This window comes from Platalea leucorodia, assembly GCF_965183815.1.
Source record: "Platalea leucorodia genome assembly, chromosome: 16".
In the NCBI taxonomy this organism is placed as follows: domain Eukaryota; kingdom Metazoa; phylum Chordata; class Aves; order Pelecaniformes; family Threskiornithidae; genus Platalea; species Platalea leucorodia.
The window spans coordinates 11,224,205-11,242,707 of record NC_138838.1 but is presented as its reverse complement, the minus strand read 5'-3'; the positions used below and the strand labels follow the sequence as shown (position 1 = coordinate 11,242,707).

Genomic DNA, 18,503 nt, shown 5'->3' with positions numbered 1-18,503 from the left:
GCTTGGGTAATGGTAGAATCACTTTCCTACATGCTATTCTTGATTCCTAACTATACTAATAGTTCATTATCGGCCTCAGAAAAAGTTTCAAGCTCTGAAAAATGCACAGAAAGACCTTAAGAGTAACTGGACTTTAAAGCATTCCTGTAATCATTTCAGCAGCAGAGATTTTAAAGCTAGGTGTGAACAAATGAAATCTTTATACAAACAGTGAATATTATTTAGGTCATGGCTAGCAGTAGTCGCACGTTATGGGGGCACAGATGAGAGAATCATGCAAGAAATTTCTTGCCACATATATGGCTCAAAAGGAAGAAACACTTAAATAAGAGATGGTTCTAGATGCTATGAGGGGACTGAAAGAGCTGGAGCAGCAAAGCTGATATACAAAGAGAGGAACAAGGAAGAAGGTGATAGAGGAGGGTCAAGAGCAAGACACAGGCTTTGAAAGGTGAAACAGCTCTGATGGTATGCTATCACTGTCAAGGTATTATGCCAATTTACTGTGGTATTGGCCCCATATGTGATGCGAGAAAAGTAAGTTAGAAGCTCTTGTCACATGGTCTTGTAATCTTCCTAACAGTTCTTCGTCCTTCTGCAGCGGTGTGGAGAAGTATTAAGTTGTAACTTTTGATCTGGAAGCATCAGCCTTTTGAGTGCAGGACACTTTTTGTATAAATGATTAAAGTTTTTTATAGGTTGGAGACCAGCAATGGCAGAATAGCTGGAAACAGGACTCTGACAATCATTACATACCTCTTTAAGTCCAGTTTTAAATATTGTGCAAGATAACTATATCAAATTTTGTACTTGGTTGTGTAACTGTAAGTCTGGACAATTTCTGCATCAACTTTTATAGATCAGCTGCACAGGGTAAGTCAACTCAGGATTTGTTTCTTTATCATGCGTACGGGAGAGAAAAAATCAGGGTAAAGTCATTGGCCTGATGTCAGGTACAGCCTTCCATCGTGTATCAAATATTATTTCTCCATACACTCAGCTGAGATTTGTGCTTCAAAATGAAGACATATTACTGTCCTCTGTTCTGGATCAGATCACAAAGCTTCAACTGAACTGTATTTCTCTACCTCAGCACTATGAATGCATCAAGTGAAACAAGACACCACCAAGAACTATTCCTTTAAATCCTACACTGGAAGGAATTTGACAGAAGACAGACAGACAAACTCATCTTCAAAAGTACTTAGTAATTTTCCAATCATGAATGGAACTTGAGTTGCATCTACAGCCTGCACACTGAGCGCTAAAAACACACCCAAGCTTATGCTCATTCTGAACACCAAATAAGCGTAATAAATACCTGGAATAAGGTTTCCACAGGTGACAGTTCTGTAATACTGATTATATATCTTCAAACTGCATTTCACTTTAGAGGCTATGTAAACAATGAATGGAAGATGGTTATTGCTGTAAATTTACAAGTACACTTGGGTGGAGGCAGGCTGGTATCCTCCCATGCTGCGGCTTTCTCACGAAAAGAGTGAGCTGAGTGGGAAAAAAAGTACTGTTGCTGAAACAAGCATCCAGTAAGATGAAATAAAAAGGGATATCTTATAGTTGTTGAATTTTCACCACCTTAAGGGTGAAATAAGGCAGAGAAAGAATCCTTCTGTATTCTAAAAATATCCACTTTCTCAGTTTATTGTCCTTTGCTATTTGAGTGTTGTTTTTTAGTACCTTGCTCATTCAAAAAACACTCACTTTACATCAGACCAAGTCTGAAGACAGTACAACAGCACTTTTGTTTAAATAGCTGGAGCTTCAAGTGAGGGTCAAGGCCACACTTTTTTTTTGTTTAAGGTATTCAACCTTGAAAGGCACTTATGAAAGAACTGAGCCAGCAGAGACTAGAGCTAAATTCAGCTCTTACCCTAGTTTTAAACTGCTTCAACTCCTTTGTTTTCAGCACAGTCACATTCAGTTTCTACTACTGAAAAGGAAAGTGGGCTCACATAACCCGACATTCGTCTGATGTCAACTGGATAACCCTAAGGAACACAAGCAGGGTCCTAAGTTAAAGCCAGCTGTACCCTTTGCTACAGATACGTCACTTATGTGATACTTTTAGCAGACCAAGTGTTCCATCAAGTGATAGGGCTGTAAATAATTTATCAGCAACCCCATAACACTTGATTAAAACCTACTGAAAGATCTAATTAAATTATCTCTGAAAGAACAGATAATGATATGACGACTATGTAAAGGGCAGATGGCAAGTAGAAGCTCATCAGAACATGACAAAATAATTTAGAAAAAGGTACCTTTATTGAGCTGTGGTGATCTCCACCTGTCTGAGGCTGGCTGTTCTGGATGTCATTCCTTCATTCTGCCTTTGGGCATCTGAAGTGACAGCAAGAGTACTGGCTGTCCTCATGAGTGGCATTTGGGCACCTGTAGAGCAAGTACCTAATCTCTTAGGCAACCAGGTTAGAAAGCGTTTACTGCATCTTTTAGTGACGAGCAGCAGACAGCAGGTAAAGTTAGGAACTGCCTGAGTCATAGCGCTGGCAGTCTTTTTTTTAAAGGCTGTATAGAGGACTGTTGGTAGCAATCAAGCCACTAATGAGTACGGTACTTGGTGGCCAATACTATAAAACTTTGCAAGGCCATTAGTTTTAAAGCTGTGTATCTGCTGTACTGTGAAATACGTGTCTTATGGATGAAAGAATAGTTGGAAAATACATTATAGGAATATAATAACTACCTTGCTGCAAATCATATGTGCTTTAAGATAAAGGAACGCAGCTCACAGAAGATGTTCTCCATGCCTTTCAGCTTTTGAGGAAGAAAAGAGTTCTATTTCTTACCTCGCGACTAACAACAGACGTATACATAAACCTAACATCAGGGAGTTAAGTATAAATGTACAGTAGCCCCAAAGTTCAAATGCGTATCACCCAGTTCAAGGTTTTGCTTGGAAACCAAGAACTTACTGAAGAAAACAGACTTTTGTACTCTGTAGAATGAAGTACAATTCAAAAGAAGGGCATGAACCACGTGCATGCTGCTTTAACACTATGTTTCCAGTAAGGTAGAGCCAGAAAATAACGCATTTCGTTTCCATCAGCTGAAGGGCAGTCTGGGGTAGAATCAAGGTTCATCTCTTAAAGATGTGCCTCTCCTTCTCATATCTGAATAAGTTTCACTGCTTAGGTCTCTCAGCTGCCATTAAAGAGGACTGATATTATAATCTTAATAAATACAGACTATAGCATGTTACAGACTATTGCAGACTGCACTACTAGTATGTCACAACGCAGGCCCTAAATCCTGTCCCACAAATAGGTCAAACCTGGACAGCCAGGCAGCAGCAGACATGCTGTGGAGTTTCAGAAAAGACAAATACCCTGGCCTAGACGTTGTGCTTATTTCTGGCTGGGATAAATTGATACACACCTCCAGGCTGGGTCCCTGTCACTGGGCACAGTAAAACTGAGCTGATTTTTTGGGAGGCAGAACAAAGTTATGGTAAACATAGGGACTGAGCTGAGTGCAGAAAGTTGAGTGGAAACTGCTCCAATGTAATCCTCAATTCTTTTTAAAAAGTTAGCAATGCAGACACCCAGAAGAATAGCTCCTGCCCATATAAGCCCACATTAGAGGATGCAATACCCAAAATAAATCATCCCTTCCTCATACAGAGTTCATGCCAGCCCTCAGCCACAAATACATATTTATAGCCCAATTTGCCAGCACCTGGAAACAGGTTTCTTTTGAGGATATATTGCTAACTACCTTCCCCATTCCCCAACAGCAAAGGCATAAACAAAAAATGGAAATGAAAGCAACATTAAACGATATTAAAATCAAAATTTGGCAGGTACCCAACCACACCATTTCTAGACAGATTTGGAAGACAGCCCTTCAAATGGACAATAGTCATTAAGGAAATAGATTTTTCCAGTCAGTCACTTGGGAGTTAGCTGCTGCACACGCAACTGCAATGGCAGGGGCACTGTGATCCCCAGATTATCAGAGACCAAACATGAAATGCTTCCTGCTTTGGGGTCAGGCCCTTAGCTAAAGCAAATAGGTCCTACTTCACATGAATCTACGCGAAATCCTCACATGAAAAGGATCTGAACCCTCCTGAGTGAAAGCGTGTGTTGTGTCACCAGTATGATGGGTGAAGGAGGGGTGCTCTCATAGTATTAAGTGCCATTGTTCTCATTTTACAAAAAGTCTTCCCGTACCCCAGCAGTTGCTCAAGTCACTCGGAAAGCTCATGAACCATCCCTCCTGAACGGGAACACTAGCCACTGGATCAACCTGCCTCTTTCTGCCCATCTCCCACTCAGCCTCAGATTTTAAACTGCGAAAGGTCTCCCCATTGTTTTGCAACTTCAGAAGATGACAGACAACAGTAACTCTTCCACTAGTTGCAGAAATGGAGGTTCAGCTTAGTCTCTGATCTTGGCTATCCCAGTTGGGGTAAAAGAATCTATTACTCAGAGACAGGTTCTCAACGTAATTAAACGTGATTCTGGTGCAGCTACATGAGATCAAAGCAAAGCTATGCCATGTTATCCACACTGATCTCACAGAAGCTGCAATCTATTTGCAGTCGATTACATCAGGATTCGGTGCATGCTGGTTTTTGTTAAGGGGGAAATTGTTAGGCTATCTCACACTTCGAAAATAAACACTGCAAAGCTCAACCCTCTCCTTGGTGGTTCTCAAAACTGCTGCTGTGCAGGTTAACTTGTGAAGTACCTTTCTCAGAACTCCTATCATTTAAGGACAGGAAGGTCATGCACTTTAGAAGTCTTATCCTTAGACAACTTGGCAACCATCTGCACAGCAGCATAGAAACCATACCACACTCTCCCGTGAACAGAAGGTGCTTTGGACTACTTAATACGCCAATACTGTAAAAAGAGGTGGTACAAGGACTTCTTAGAGGAAAAACTCTCAAAATAATTTTTCCCAAAGAAATTAGCCTTTCTTACCGATAAATTGCAAAATCCCTCACCCATCAAGGTGGCTCTCCAATTTTCCCCACATCCTCTGCCCCAAAGTTTGAGGCCAGATAAATCTCAGAGCCACAGCGACTTGCATTAAGGGGCTGAAGGCTCAGCATTTAGAACAACTCTAAAGAATTCTAGCAATGCGGAGACTTGCAGTGCTTGCCAATAGTGTTCCAACACCACTGAGGCTTTGTCAGGAAAGCTGACAAAGACCATGCTGCTAACCCACCCTGCAAAATACAGTCTGCATGTGGAGACTTTATTCTTTGCAGTATACAGGGGCCATGCCTGGTATGGATGAGACCTCACACCAGGCTCCTCTTGTCAGGAAGACAGAAAGGGCTGAGCCAGCCTATTTATGTAGAGGATCCATGAGGAGTGAAGGGGAAGGGCAGGGATCAGACCATGCGTTTCCTCATGTGTTTCCCCTTCCCCCCTGCTCCTTGGTTTTACAGCTGCAGGAAAGATCAAGCCAGAACGGTGCAAAATTGCTGAGTCAGGCTATCGCTGTGGGGCCTCAGAGAGGCTGTCCGCAAAGCTTAAGCCAGAGGACAAAGCCTTGTGATAAGGCAGAAAGCTGAGCAGCTGGAAAGACACTGCAGGGTAGAGACAGTCAAGGAGTATGATGCACCCGCTGCAAGCACAAGCAGGATTCCCTAGGCTGAAGGTACACAGTGGAGCCCTGCCAGGGAAAGATAAGAACCAGAAGCATTCTGCATTACAAGAACTGGAAAGAGGATTCAAGTTAACCCTAGTAGAAGATCTAGCTAGTCCTGGCTAAGTTAGCACAACAAAGGCGGCCAAAAATGACCACAGGTGCTTCTGTAAGCTCCCCAGCAGCCTGCTCAAAGCCCTCCTGACCTACAGCAGTAGTCTCTGTCAATGAGAACGATGCCCCAAAGCGCACCTCAGGCAATTAGTAGGACTCTGTTGCCACAGAGCTCAGGCTGCCGCATTGCACACGCTTCCAGCCTATCTGGAAAGGGGCCTGACTTTACCTCTGCAAGGAAGAGCCAGCATTCTGGTCAGAACTTCAGCTGCCTTAATCAGATGTTAAAGTCAGTGAGGTGAGGGGTTAAAAAACCTGGCCTCTGGAGCCAGACAGGTAACAGGCATTTTACATCCCTTCTCCTCCCAAAGAGCTGTACATCAGCAGTGTGTTAACCCTGAACTCTCTGGGCAAGAGCACCCGCAACAGTGGGTGGTCAGCATGTTTTAGAGCCCTTACTGCTCAATTCCTGCAGGACCAGGCATGCCATCAGACACCTCAGCCACCAGCACTGGTTGATGCTTCCTCTTCTCAGTCTTCCTCACCCCCTGTTCCAAACAGCTCCTAGGTGCTCCACTGCATCACAAAGTTGACTACCTCAGCAACGATCAAAGTAATTTCTGTATGCGGCTTTAAGAAGGAATATCTTGTAGTTGTCAGCTCTGCCTTCTCTTCCCTGTGCTGCCACGAAAACCTTGGTGCCTCAAAGCCAGATGTTAAGTGTCTCTCAACTCAGCCTTCTTGGCACAGCAGTTCGAAAGGACACTGAAAAATCTGTTAGTAAAATGCTACAGGCAGGATCTGCCCCTTCACTAAGGAACACGGCAGAAGCCGTTCGGCTCGACTACAGAGAGGAGCTGCAAGGAGCACTGTAACACTACCGTGGACTTCAGCTAAGAGCAGTGCTGCATCACCACTGCATTGCTGCTGCCAAAGTACTCATTTCTCACTCCAGTGAAGGGATAGATGCTACTACCTTCAATTTGAAATCTTACGTTGCGAGGTGTCCATTAACTTCAAAGCTCTTCACCTCAGACCACAAACTAGTTATCCTTGGCAACTGAGGCCATTTGAATAACACAGTAGGAAAAAAATAAGGAAAGAACACATCAGTGGAACTGCAGCATGCCTTGGCAGCAGAACAGTGTTGTAGGTTTAGTTTCCATAAGAATCAAAACCTAAATATTAGTGTCACCCTAGTAAAAGTATTCAGCTAGCTCTTGCTAAGTTAGCTATGCTGCCAGTTATAGATTGGCGGATGACAACTGATAAGGCCCATTTACTTAGATGCAAATAGGTAATTACTGCTACAGAGGTGTGTTCAACATCATTATAAGAAACATCTACAAATGTGCTCTCAGCACAAATCCAGCCAGTGTTTCAGTGCAGTAGCTAATGACCTGGGCTTACAGCAGCTCTCCTTTCTCCCTCCAAACCTTAGTTTCCACAGATTCCACTCAAGTTACTGCCCATGACTGCAAACAGCCCAGGAATTTAGGGTGCACTGAGAGGTGTCCCACAAACTCGGCGTCATTACACCCATACAAAATGCCACCAATACCACAGTGCTTAAATCAGGCCTGTAGCAGTCAGCCAGTGGTTCTACAAATACTACACTTGACCCACAAAGCAAGACGAAACCAGTTGTAACACACATAATATCCTGGCTTAATACAAATGGGGTTGACAAGCCCTTTGATATCTACTCTGGGGTTTCTCTCACCTCAGTTGTGTGAGCAAATAATAAAAGTCTTTGGTGTTTGTGCTCACCTTGGCTTATTTCAACACTATGACCTCCTTCCTCTTCCAGAGCGCTTATAGACACCCTTGTGTTTCAATGGAAAAGGGAAAACAAAAACAACCAACCAAACAAACAAAAAAGAAACCTTTATTTTTCCAAAGGGAGCAGGTTGAAGGCCTATGCAGATCTCCCCAAACGGAGCCGTCTCCTGGTAACAATACCTGTGTATTTTAGTTGTTTCCTTAAAACAAAGGAGAATAGGCAAGGACATAGCTTCCAAAATTTGCTAAGATGAGGGGAAAAAGCACTGCATATGATCTGAACCTGCACTACAAGAGTCTGATACTACTAGCTGGTGCTGTTCTGGGGCACTCAGAACTGTCTCTATAGAAATCATGGGAGAGTTAAAGTTAAAAGTCTTCATAAGAAATGTTTTACTTTGTGGAAAATTTCAGTTTTGGTCAGAAAGACAAAAGGCCCGAAAACTGAAATGTTTTGGTTGGCAGATGAAGAACGCTTTTTAAGAGGGAGATGTCTAAAAAAGTCAGGAAGCTTTAAGCAACAAAAACTTACTACTTCTACTTACTCCAGTGGAGCTATGCAACTGTATCCTAAACCAGGATTTAGTCCTCTAGTTTACTCTAAAGGTAAAAAGAAGAAAAAACTGCTCCAGAAGATGAAAATTGTTGCTAGAAAATCCTCCATGCTTTAAGGATGAGTAGAGAAACAGGTGTGGAGAGGTCCTCCTAGGGCACTATAAGGCAGCCTAAGGGGCACTGATGCACATCTTCCAGTAACTGTACTTACTGTCAGATCCATTTACTTCCCCTATCTAATATCTTTTAGCGGTGATGCCTAGTTGAAGTTCTCAATCTGTAAAACATATTATTTCTTCTTTCCAGTTTATTCATCATCATTAATAACTAAAAATAAAACCTCACACTGGAATCTGCAAGCCTCAACAATAGCCCACACACACAGCAGCAATGAGAAGCTCAAGACTTCCTTTCTAAATTTAGATTGCTTCAAACAGAAGTGAAAGTTCTTTGATAAATCAACAAACCCATGTTTTAGAAGCACATAAGGAAAGTAGAGCTGGGCAGGAAAGTGCTTGCCTGTGCTGTTAAACTTACTTGCCAAAGGCTTCTGAAGATCTTCAGGGACCCAGAGCCGAGGCTCCTGGCTGCATTCTGAAAACTGTGGTCAATCACCTGTTTCGGCAGCGTCAGGTCAGACCAGATCAGAGCCCGGATCTGCTGCATCGCAGCAAGATTCCTCGCTGTCGTGTTAACCACTGCTCTGAAGTGGATCTCACAGCTTCTGCTATTAGAGCTCTTCCGTTTGGGATAACTAATAATCGTCATATCAGAGGCAGTCTGTAGCCCCTGATCAAAGCATGATTCCTTATTCTACTGATCACGTGTCCTGTGATTCTTCTCTGCTTCCCAAGATGCACACAGTACAAATTAGATTTTCTTTCTAGGCAGAAAAGGAATGACAGAGACCTGGCCTCTGTTCACTTTAGAATACATTCCTGAGAGAAAAGACAGCTATCTTTTAACTTTAAATGCAAATTTAAGAGTACCAAAAGCAAGATGGAGGCAGCGGGTCCAATTCTGCCTGCAGAACCCTGAAAGCAGACAGGAATGGCCAACAGGCACGAAGCAGCTTCATTGCAACTGTTCTCTGAGTTATACCAGGGAGGTTCTGCAGAGGATATTTGTAATTCCATTTATACTGACATTAAAAGAATAACTATCGTTCAACTACCTTCTGGACAGTCACTGACCTAACTTAGGGCAAGCTAGCGTTTCCCTGTAGACACATACAAACACGGCGTAGTCCCAGTGGTGAGTCTCAGCAGACTTGGAATTAGTCCTTTAAAACGTAGAGCATCAAGAAAGATTCTCCCTACTGAAATTTAAAACTAGGACATCCTGGTCAGTGGCTTGTTTTGCACTGTGATGGGCCACGGCAGCCTTTATCTCTGTCTAAGGGGAGGGTTCAGAAGACGACATGCTCACAGAAAAAAAAATTCAAGGCAATGACAAGGAGTCACCAAGGATGCCATGGGCCTGCAACAGGGTTCAGCCCCAGCCCTCAACACTGTCCCTCCAACCACCTCCCCAAGGATAACCAGAAGAAACACATGAAACTCCTTGTTTTCTCCTTTTAGGAAAAGCACTGCAAAAAAAAAAAAAAAAAAAGCCCAACACAACAGGAAGCTGTCTCTTTTTTTCCTCTCATTCATTAAAGCATGGAAAGTGTATTTGAGTCACAGCCATCTAAGTACTCATTCTGTATGCACCATCTGTTACACCCCCTTCCCCGATCACTTTTGGCTGACCAAAAGTGTTGATAGCCAAGCTACAAAAGTCATCAGCCCATATTTAGGTGGGGAGAGTTCTATTGAAAAGCTGGCTGCTTTTACCTGCCATTGTGGCTTTATTTTGTAGGAAACAAGTAATTTTAGGTATTTTGAACGATATCCTGACTAACACCTGAAAAGGCTCAAACAGAGCCAAAGCAAGTAAATATTCTGGCTTTGAGTTCTGTTTTAGTCTTTTCCACACTAACACTAATATCCTTCTGCCATCATGTGCTTTGCCCACTATGCTGAACATCACAATCCCTAAACTCGTACACTTCTGCAGCCAGCTGCAAGCTATTTCCATCTAGTGTCTCTCCCTCTGCACTCCCCCTTTTAAAAAACAACAAAAACCCCCAAAACACTCACTTTTTGGAAGCAAAAATACTAGCCAGCTCCTCATCTCCTGTGCACTTGCATAACTACATTGATTTCAACAGCAATTTAAAGCATCACTGTATAGGTCATGTTGCTAGTTGAACAGTCTTGAACTCAGGTGCGCAAATCCAATGAGATTTGCATCTTCCATCTACCTACAGCCCCGATAGCTCAGTCTTCAGATACATGCGCTGCGCTTAGAGAAAGATGAACAAAAGACATCTATTATCTAGGCTGTGATACACACATGCCCAGAGAGATTAGGTCCTAAGCTAAGGTTTGAGTTTTCAGCTCAGGAACACTCCAGGGTTCAGTTTAAATAGCTTGTGCAAAAAGGAGGTTTACAACGTAGACAGTGAACTCAGCCACAGAACCGGTGACTGTGTCAACTAGCACAGGTTCAAGTGAACACTACAGCTGCACCGATGATTACTTCATGTTCCTTGGAGTGTGTACAGTGGGAGTACAGCTGGGCTGGGACATGCCTCTGGGATCTGTAGGTGGCACAGGAGCTCTGTGCAGCTCCAGCTTAAGGCAAAAGACGTATCTGACCACCTATATACTTTGGTGGTTCACAGTTGTCCTCCCACCTTATCAGCATTATAGAGTTTCTCTAGTTTAAACTTGGGACTGATCCTGTCCTAGATTCTGGGGGCAGGGACTACAACCCACCACCCACCCTCACCCGAGCTATGCCAATAACGAATAGCTGCAGTCAAAGCCAAGCCAGATTGCCAAACTGTTTCTTAATTGCATTGAGCTAGTCTTTGACTAGGTTCAGACTCCCGCCAAGAAGGAGGAGTGCTCACGACACTTCTATGCACAACTGCTCACAAGTTATGTCTTGGAAGAACTACCCATTTCTTTTGGAACAGGTGTGTTTCCAGGCTCAAAGAGCCTCTGTTCCCCCGATTTGCTAGCCACGGCAACACTGAGCTGCTGGTAGCATCGACTGTGTGGGATTACTCCACGGGAGCGAGAAATGAGCAGGGAGGGAAGCCTCTAGGAGATGTCTGAGTCAGTATCTCTGGGTGGTGTCATCTATAGATCATTCTGTGCCTTTCACCACAGCAGTAATCTAGCCAATACATTCTCCAACCCCCAAAACAGTGAAGAAATAGCCAGGCTTGCTTTCATTACAATTTTCCTTTTAGAAAAAAAAAAAAAAAAAAAAAAAAAAATCCCCTACAGGCTGAAAATAAGGATAAGAAATTTTAGCCTTAAAGGAAAGGTGAGGGTTTATCCCTCAAGAATCTGAAAGATTACGTAGTCTATGCTGGAAATATAATTTTAAACATAACTATTCCCTAAATAATTTGGTGTGTCACATGACTTCTTTTGTTAAGTGTTCCTATTTATGAACAAGAGCAGGTGATAAATTTGTGTACCACCATGCTGACTCATAGCTGTAAATTTGTCACTAGTTTGCAGCTGTAACACTAATCAGGGTTTTCCTTGTGTAAAATGCAGTTAATAGCTAGCATTTGAACTTGAGTAGCCGACCAAGTTCTGCTCGGGTGGTATCTGTGCAAGCTTGGTTACATCCATGAGTTTAGCTAGATACAGCTGAGATTCAAGTCAGGCTACTTCACTGATTAGATCAATTCTGAACATGCAATAAACATTAGAAATTGTATGTGGAGACTGAGGCTTGTCTGGTACGACAGACCGTGGGTTCCTGTTAGTGTGCGTAGGCACGTACGTACAGAGGTCTCAACTCCAGGCTCTGCTGAAATTCTTTATTGGAATCCAGTTGCTGGAAAGGGTCTCCAAGCTGCCTCTGCATGAAGATAAGCAGGAATAATTCTGTTTTAATGTAATCCAGTGACCACACAAGCGGTTTTAGAGAGACAAAGGCAGCACAAAGCCTTACTCTGATACCTCTTTTCTTGCTTCTCAGTGCATCGTAGAATCCAACCCAAGGCGAGAAGTACATATAGACCTCAACAAAAAAGTGAAGAGAGGCCCCCTTGTCGTATCTTCATCTTGATGATAACCTACTCATCAGAGCTCGTCCTGGAAATTCCAGGTAAGTTAAAACACTGCTGCTCACTTCTTGTGTCAACATTTATACAAAATCAATGGTAGGAGATGAGCTAAATTCCATTATGATGTGCAAATTCTGATCACATACAAAGACACATTGTCACAAAGAAGAGATGATGTCTACAGACTTGATAATAATATATGGTTCTCCCTCTTTCCAAGTCAAAGAGAATCTCTGTTGAAGCCTATATTATACAAACAAGTGCACAAATTTAGGGAAAAAAAGAGTCCCACAAAAAAGAAGACACCTTTAAGAAAAACAAGTGCATTGCATATATGCAAAAAGTAAGATGAAGTAAGAGACTCCTCTTATGTAAGACCTGCTGGAAAAGGAAGTCTTTTCAGCTGAACACAGCTCATAAACGTGTGGCTACAGGTTGCAGTTTGGCCTGAAACATTCACTACTCCCACTACTTCCAATTTACAAACGTGCAGTCCTCCTTTTCTTATGCGTACCACATGCCCAACTTCCAGTCTGCAAGTTTGGACGATTACAATTCCTCTTCCTCTCATGCCTCCCCCCATCTTCAAAGCATTGGTTTCTGCTTAAGAGATTGCTTGGTAAGAGATAAGCCTTTTCGAGCCAAATTGCCAAATGAATTGAGATAATGCCAAAGCAAGTTCAAACATATTTAATCCACAGGTATCATTCATCCAATATGAAAGACTGATTTGTGGAGTCGTAGACTTACTTACTTGTGACACAGCACAGCTGGAGTCAAGCTTTCTGATCTGGTGTTATATTTTCTGGAGGTGCTGCAGAGAAGACAGTCCTGAGAAAGAAGTCAAAGTGATCTCTGCACATGGGGCCAAGAGTGTCTCTATCACAGACGTGGTCCAGCCAAAGGGCAATGAGGACAGTTTTTCTTAAAGAGCAGGCAGATCTTAGCAATGCGTGCTACCGCCCCACCCTGACACTCCCACCATAACCAGTTTGGAGTCAGCTTCCATGCCAGAAACACTGCAGTTAGCTCTTGCGATGTAAGAGCCAAGGTAGAAAGAAAACACATCTGCAATCTAAATACACTCTAGGTCTCAGTTCAGCCTGGTCCTGCCTCATCTTTGCCACAGTCAGAAGTGGGGGGGAGTATCCCACTTAGGCTGGTAATTCCCAAAGTTTATCAAACCAGCTATGCTGTTTCCAGCAGAAGAGATTGAGAAACCATAGGAACCTTCCCTGCAGCCAGCACACAGGACTGTATTCTCCTCCTCACCTCCAACAGCTTGAGCTGCAGTGTTAGAAGTTCCATGTGCTTCACTACAGATGCCAAGTCTAGTCCCACTATCAGCTTCCTAACCAGATAAATGAATCAAGATAGATAATGCTTTTACAAAGGAATACGGCTAACAATAATACGCTTGTAACTTTGCAAAACCAATTTAAGAGTCATGCACGGGATTAGCGCAGGGACAGAGCTAAAGACTGACAGAATCGTTTCTTTGCAAGGATGCTTGGAGCAACTTTGGATGCTCACCACATGGCAAGACATTTTTTGCTCTGTTACGTATGGGTTAAAATTACCATTATTTTCCATTTCAGTCTTGTAGTCGACTTGAGAAGTGAGTAAACCTGTCAGGACAGAACTGAAAGCAAGCCATATACCAAAGCGTTGGGTAAAAAGAAAAACACTCAAGCACTTATTTGGCAGAACACATAAAACTTTTTAAAAAAATACAAGACCTTGTCACATCAGAGAACCTACTCTGCTAATAACCAAACTAACACAATCTACTTTCCACTACAGGGAAACTCCCTGCCCTTCTAAGAAACGGCCTTCCTACATGTGAAACAGGGTCAGCTCACATAACACATCTACACTCAACACATTTGCAAGCAATTCCCATAGCCCTTTCTTCACCCCGCCTTCTTTTGGTATTACAGAAGGTTGTCCCTGTGCTCATTTGAGCTACCGTGAGTGCTTATCTTTACCTGTCAAGGTCCCAGTTTGAAATCCTTATCTACCATGTGCTTTATTTTGAGAAGACTTCATACACAAGAGGAATGAGGAAGGACTTAGAGCATTTCAATAAATTGGGAGGGCAATAAGCAGGCACTCAAATACCTTTAGTTAGGTTGACGTTCTTGACTTTGAAACACACACACACACACACATTATGAAACGTGGTTTACAGGACAGCTATCTAAGCTGTGAACAGGCACAGAGGGAAGTGGTGCCAAAAGGACCAAGCCAGTACATCGAGTGTAAAAAAATAAAATAACACAAGCATTTAGATGAATTTAACTGGTGTTTTAGGCTATTGATTCCATTCACATTACAACTACTTTCAGAACTGTACTTCAGGGCTGTGCTAACCTTGGGATTAGAAATGGCAATGGGCATGCACTGCTGTCTGACCTGCACTGGGATAGAGTTTAGACAGCCACGTCCACCTGACAGCATTCACCCCCATGCATGGATGGTCCGAATGCCTGCGGTTCACGGATATAGAAGATTGTGTTTAATGAGATATCCCTTTACCTGTTAAGTTCACGGTTTTGAGACCAAAACCAGACATTAGAGAACTTTCAGAGATGTATGAGCTATATATAAATCGTATTACGGAAGCTTCCCTGCCTTTTCGTCCCTTTGAATAAAAACAAAAGTGAAATCAATAAACTGATTTTTGACTTAGTATATTGGACTGTCTTCAAATCACACATGTTCAGCCTCGCATTTGGCCTCAAGAGCTACTTCTTTGACTTCCAGAGTCAAGTCCCCTCCCTTCCCAAACCAGTACTTCCTGCTTCCAGTTTGCTGCTTTTATCTATCTCATGTTTTATCATTTCCTTGTGGCTTTGCTACACAGTTTACCAGTTATACTGATGCAGCTAAGTTTTCATAACTCCTTCTCCATGAAAAAGTTTCCGCACAAGAACAGAAGACACGTGTAGATTCAAATCCAAAGTACAGATGAGGCTTGCAGGCCCAGCAACCGTGCCACTAGCAGCCACTAATCATGACCCACAGAGCCATTCGGCGACGCATCAAGGCCACCCAGAGAACCACAGCAGGCACGGGAGATCTCCAAGCTCCTAGCTTCTGGTTAAGCTACTGACTCTTGAGGAGTTGCCTACAGTCTGCACAGAGCCGTGCACCAGTCAAACCATCAGTAACACTGGCTCCCCGTAATATCGGAGCACCTGCCTCTACTGATGCGATCTGATAGGCAAATGCGTATGACCACACATGCATTTCTGACACACTAACCAAGGCACAGTCATGACACCGCGTGATGCCACAGGCAGGCCACCTGGTACTTGAGACAGCACCGCAGCCCACCACCCTCTGGGGCACCATGGGGAAATTACAGCTTAGGGCAGTAAACACAGACCCTCATCTCCTCCAGTCTGGTTCTCTGCTCTGCATCTGCAGACAAACCCACTGCAGACCGGCGCAGAGCTAAGCACAAGACTGGGGCTATGCTTGACAACATGGATTTTGGTACAGGCAACTGAACAGAGCAAAGGGCATGCAGTCTATATCCATGCCCGTAGCTTCACGTGTTGGCAGAGATCCAGTACTTGGTTGAATTCCCAGAGAAATCATATACTGGACCGTGCATCAAAGAGAATTTTTTCAGCTAAGATTTTTTCTGATTGTAAATTTTATGATCATCAGTTAATGCAGCACCCATTTCTTTAAGCAGATAAATGTTTAAGAGGAATGCATGCACACACTCGACAACTATCACTAGAAACGGCTTTTGTTGCTCTAAGAAGAGCCTGAAGGTGATAGCAGGCCTTTATCCTTTGTGAATAAAGGTTTCCTTTTAGAACAGGTCCACCAGCAAAATACTGATGATCATTTTCCAAAATGATGCTGATTGACATTGTTTGAGCATGAAGGCCGTCAGTAGGGTCGCCAAAAGCCTACACAAACATTGTTTTATAAAGAATAGCCTTTTGAATGCTATTTGGAGGTGGCAGGAGGAAAAAGAGCGCTACAAATTTGGAAAGACAAAACAAAACACCCTACAAAACAAATAACCCACAAAAAAGGCAGAGGAAGAGAGAAGGAAGAACGATAGATTTCCAAGAGGTTGTGCCAAAAGCTACCTACCACCTATTGTTTCACAATTTTTTTCCCAACCCTCATTTCTCATGTAATGGATGCAGCATGTATGTTTGTTACAGTCGCACTGTTGCAATGATCTTTCTTCCTAAAGGCCCCTAAAGGCCCCCTAGCCCCACAGCTTCCAGCATCAGGCTAGAGAAAAGGACCATTAGCCTTTACATGAAACTTCTATCAAAGAAGGGAGCAGGGAGGGGGATTGTTTACTCTGCTTAGAGCAACACTACCTGCACACAAGGTAAAAGGAAATGTTATTTAAGTATCTAAAGGTCAAACAACCTAAGCAAAAATAAATCCACATTCCCTTTCTAGATACTTAAGCAGACTCGTGTACAGATTCAGCCCTTCTTTGAAAGCATCACAACAGCACGTTTTGTGCTTAAAGAGTTTCATATAATCTTTCTAAACAGCAAAACATCTCTCCGAGCCGGACCGTGATGCTGTTTGTCAGCCACACCAACGGAGTGAAAAGGAGGATCTGATGAGATCAGTGAAACCGAGCCAGGAATAGAGGGACAGGCCTGGAGTAGAGGGCAGGAGCCATCAGAAGCGAACACCAAAGTCCTGAGGAAAAACGTGAGTCTGTCTCTTCCCGGACAGGCATGTGGCGACCCACCTTCTGCTCGGGAGCCTCAAGTCACCTCTGGTCCCCACCTCAGATCGCATCTACCTTCACAGCGACACCAGGAGCCCAGCTCCAGGCCCCAGGGCCCTGCCCAGCCGTTCCCCCGCACCTGTCCTCCCCCGGCCGCGCCCTCGCCTCTCCTTTAGCACCACGCTCCGCCGGACGCCTTCCTAGCGGCGGGGGGCCCCGCCACGGCCAGCCTGGCCCCACAGGCCAGGGGAGCGGGCCGACCCCCTACTGACAGGGCTGCAGCGGGGTCCTTCCCTCCCGCCTACACCCCCACATCCCCCTGAAGGGAGGCCCCCGGTGCTGAGGGGAAAGGGTGCCGAGGGAGGGGGCAGGCCTCGGCCCCCCGCCGTCAGGAACGGACACCCCGGGGCGGAGGCGATAGCGGGGCTCCCCTCCGGCCCCACCGCGGCTGCCGAGCCCCGTACCTCCAGGGTGCGGATCTCCTGCTGGGTGAGGTCGTTGGACGCGGCGCACTTGGTGCGGAGCCCCCGCAGGTTGGAGAGCGAGATGTCGATGAGGTCCTGCAGCAGCCCGCACTGCTGCAGCGTGCTCCGCACGGCCGGCAAGCCCCGCGCTGCCGCGCCCGCCCGGGGCCCCGCGCCGCCGCCGGCTGCCGCCTCGCCACCGCTCCGCTCCTTCCTCTCCAGCATGCCGGCGGCTCGCAGGGCAGCCGCTCTATCCATTCCTCGGCATCAGGGAGGCCGGGGATGAGAGGAGGAGGCGGCGGCGGGGGGAGCAGCAGGGAGGGAGGGCGGGCAGCCGGCGGTTCGCTCCGCTCCGCCCCGCCTCTCCTCTCCGGGCAATTACCGCGTATTAACATGCACGCCGGCGGGGCACCGCGGCCGCGGCCGGCCCGCGCAGGCGGCGGCTGCTCCGCCCCTCGCCTCAGCCCCTCAGCGCCCGCCTCAGCGCCTCTCTCCGCCCCCCTCCGCCCCCCTCGGCGCCCGCCTCAGCGCCTCTCTCCGCCCCCCTCGGCGCCCGCCTCAGCCTCCCGCCGCCCGCCTCAGCCCCTCAGCGCCTCCCTCCGCTCTCCTCAGCCGGGCAGCGCCCGCCTCAGCGTCCCTGCTGCCGCCTCAGCGCCTCCCTCCGCCCGCCTCAGCCTCTCACCGCCCTCTCAGCCTGCCTCGGCCTCCCCGCAGGTATGTCGGGACTTGTAGCTCGCCGTAGAGGAGCCCCCGGTGCCGGTCCACTGAAGGAAAAAGGGTCGGGGGCAGTCCTGGGCCTGGCCAACCCACCCGGAGGCGTGAGGGCCCAGCTGGCGGGTGCAGCCTGGAATGAGCACTGTGCGCAACACGATGAGGCGAGCCCGTCTGTGTGTCTGCAGACATTAAATGCCATGAGGACCTGAAGGTCTGGAGGTTAAAAACAGCATCAAAATGGCGTTGTGTGTAGTCAGCGCCCTGCCACAGAAGCTCCTTCTGCGTTTCTGGATGGGGTGGTCTGCTGTGGCCATGGCACTGTGGAGCTGTTGGGGCTGGAGTCCATGGTGTGGTGTGAGCCGTTACG

General features: G+C 45.5%; 1 protein-coding gene across 1 annotated transcript in view; it reads right to left on the bottom strand.

The window, feature by feature from the left end:
* The window catches only part of KSR1 (kinase suppressor of ras 1), a gene marked incomplete at its 5' end in the record, with an annotated part of 75,759 nt that extends 58,079 nt beyond the window's left edge, over nt 1–17,680 (bottom strand). Inside the window, one exon of the mRNA XM_082328427.1 lies at nt 17,423–17,680. Coding sequence (XP_082184553.1) covers nt 17,423–17,680 — 258 coding nt within the window. The remainder of the gene's footprint in view (nt 1–17,422) is intronic.
* Between the last annotated feature and the right edge of the window lie 823 nt (nt 17,681–18,503).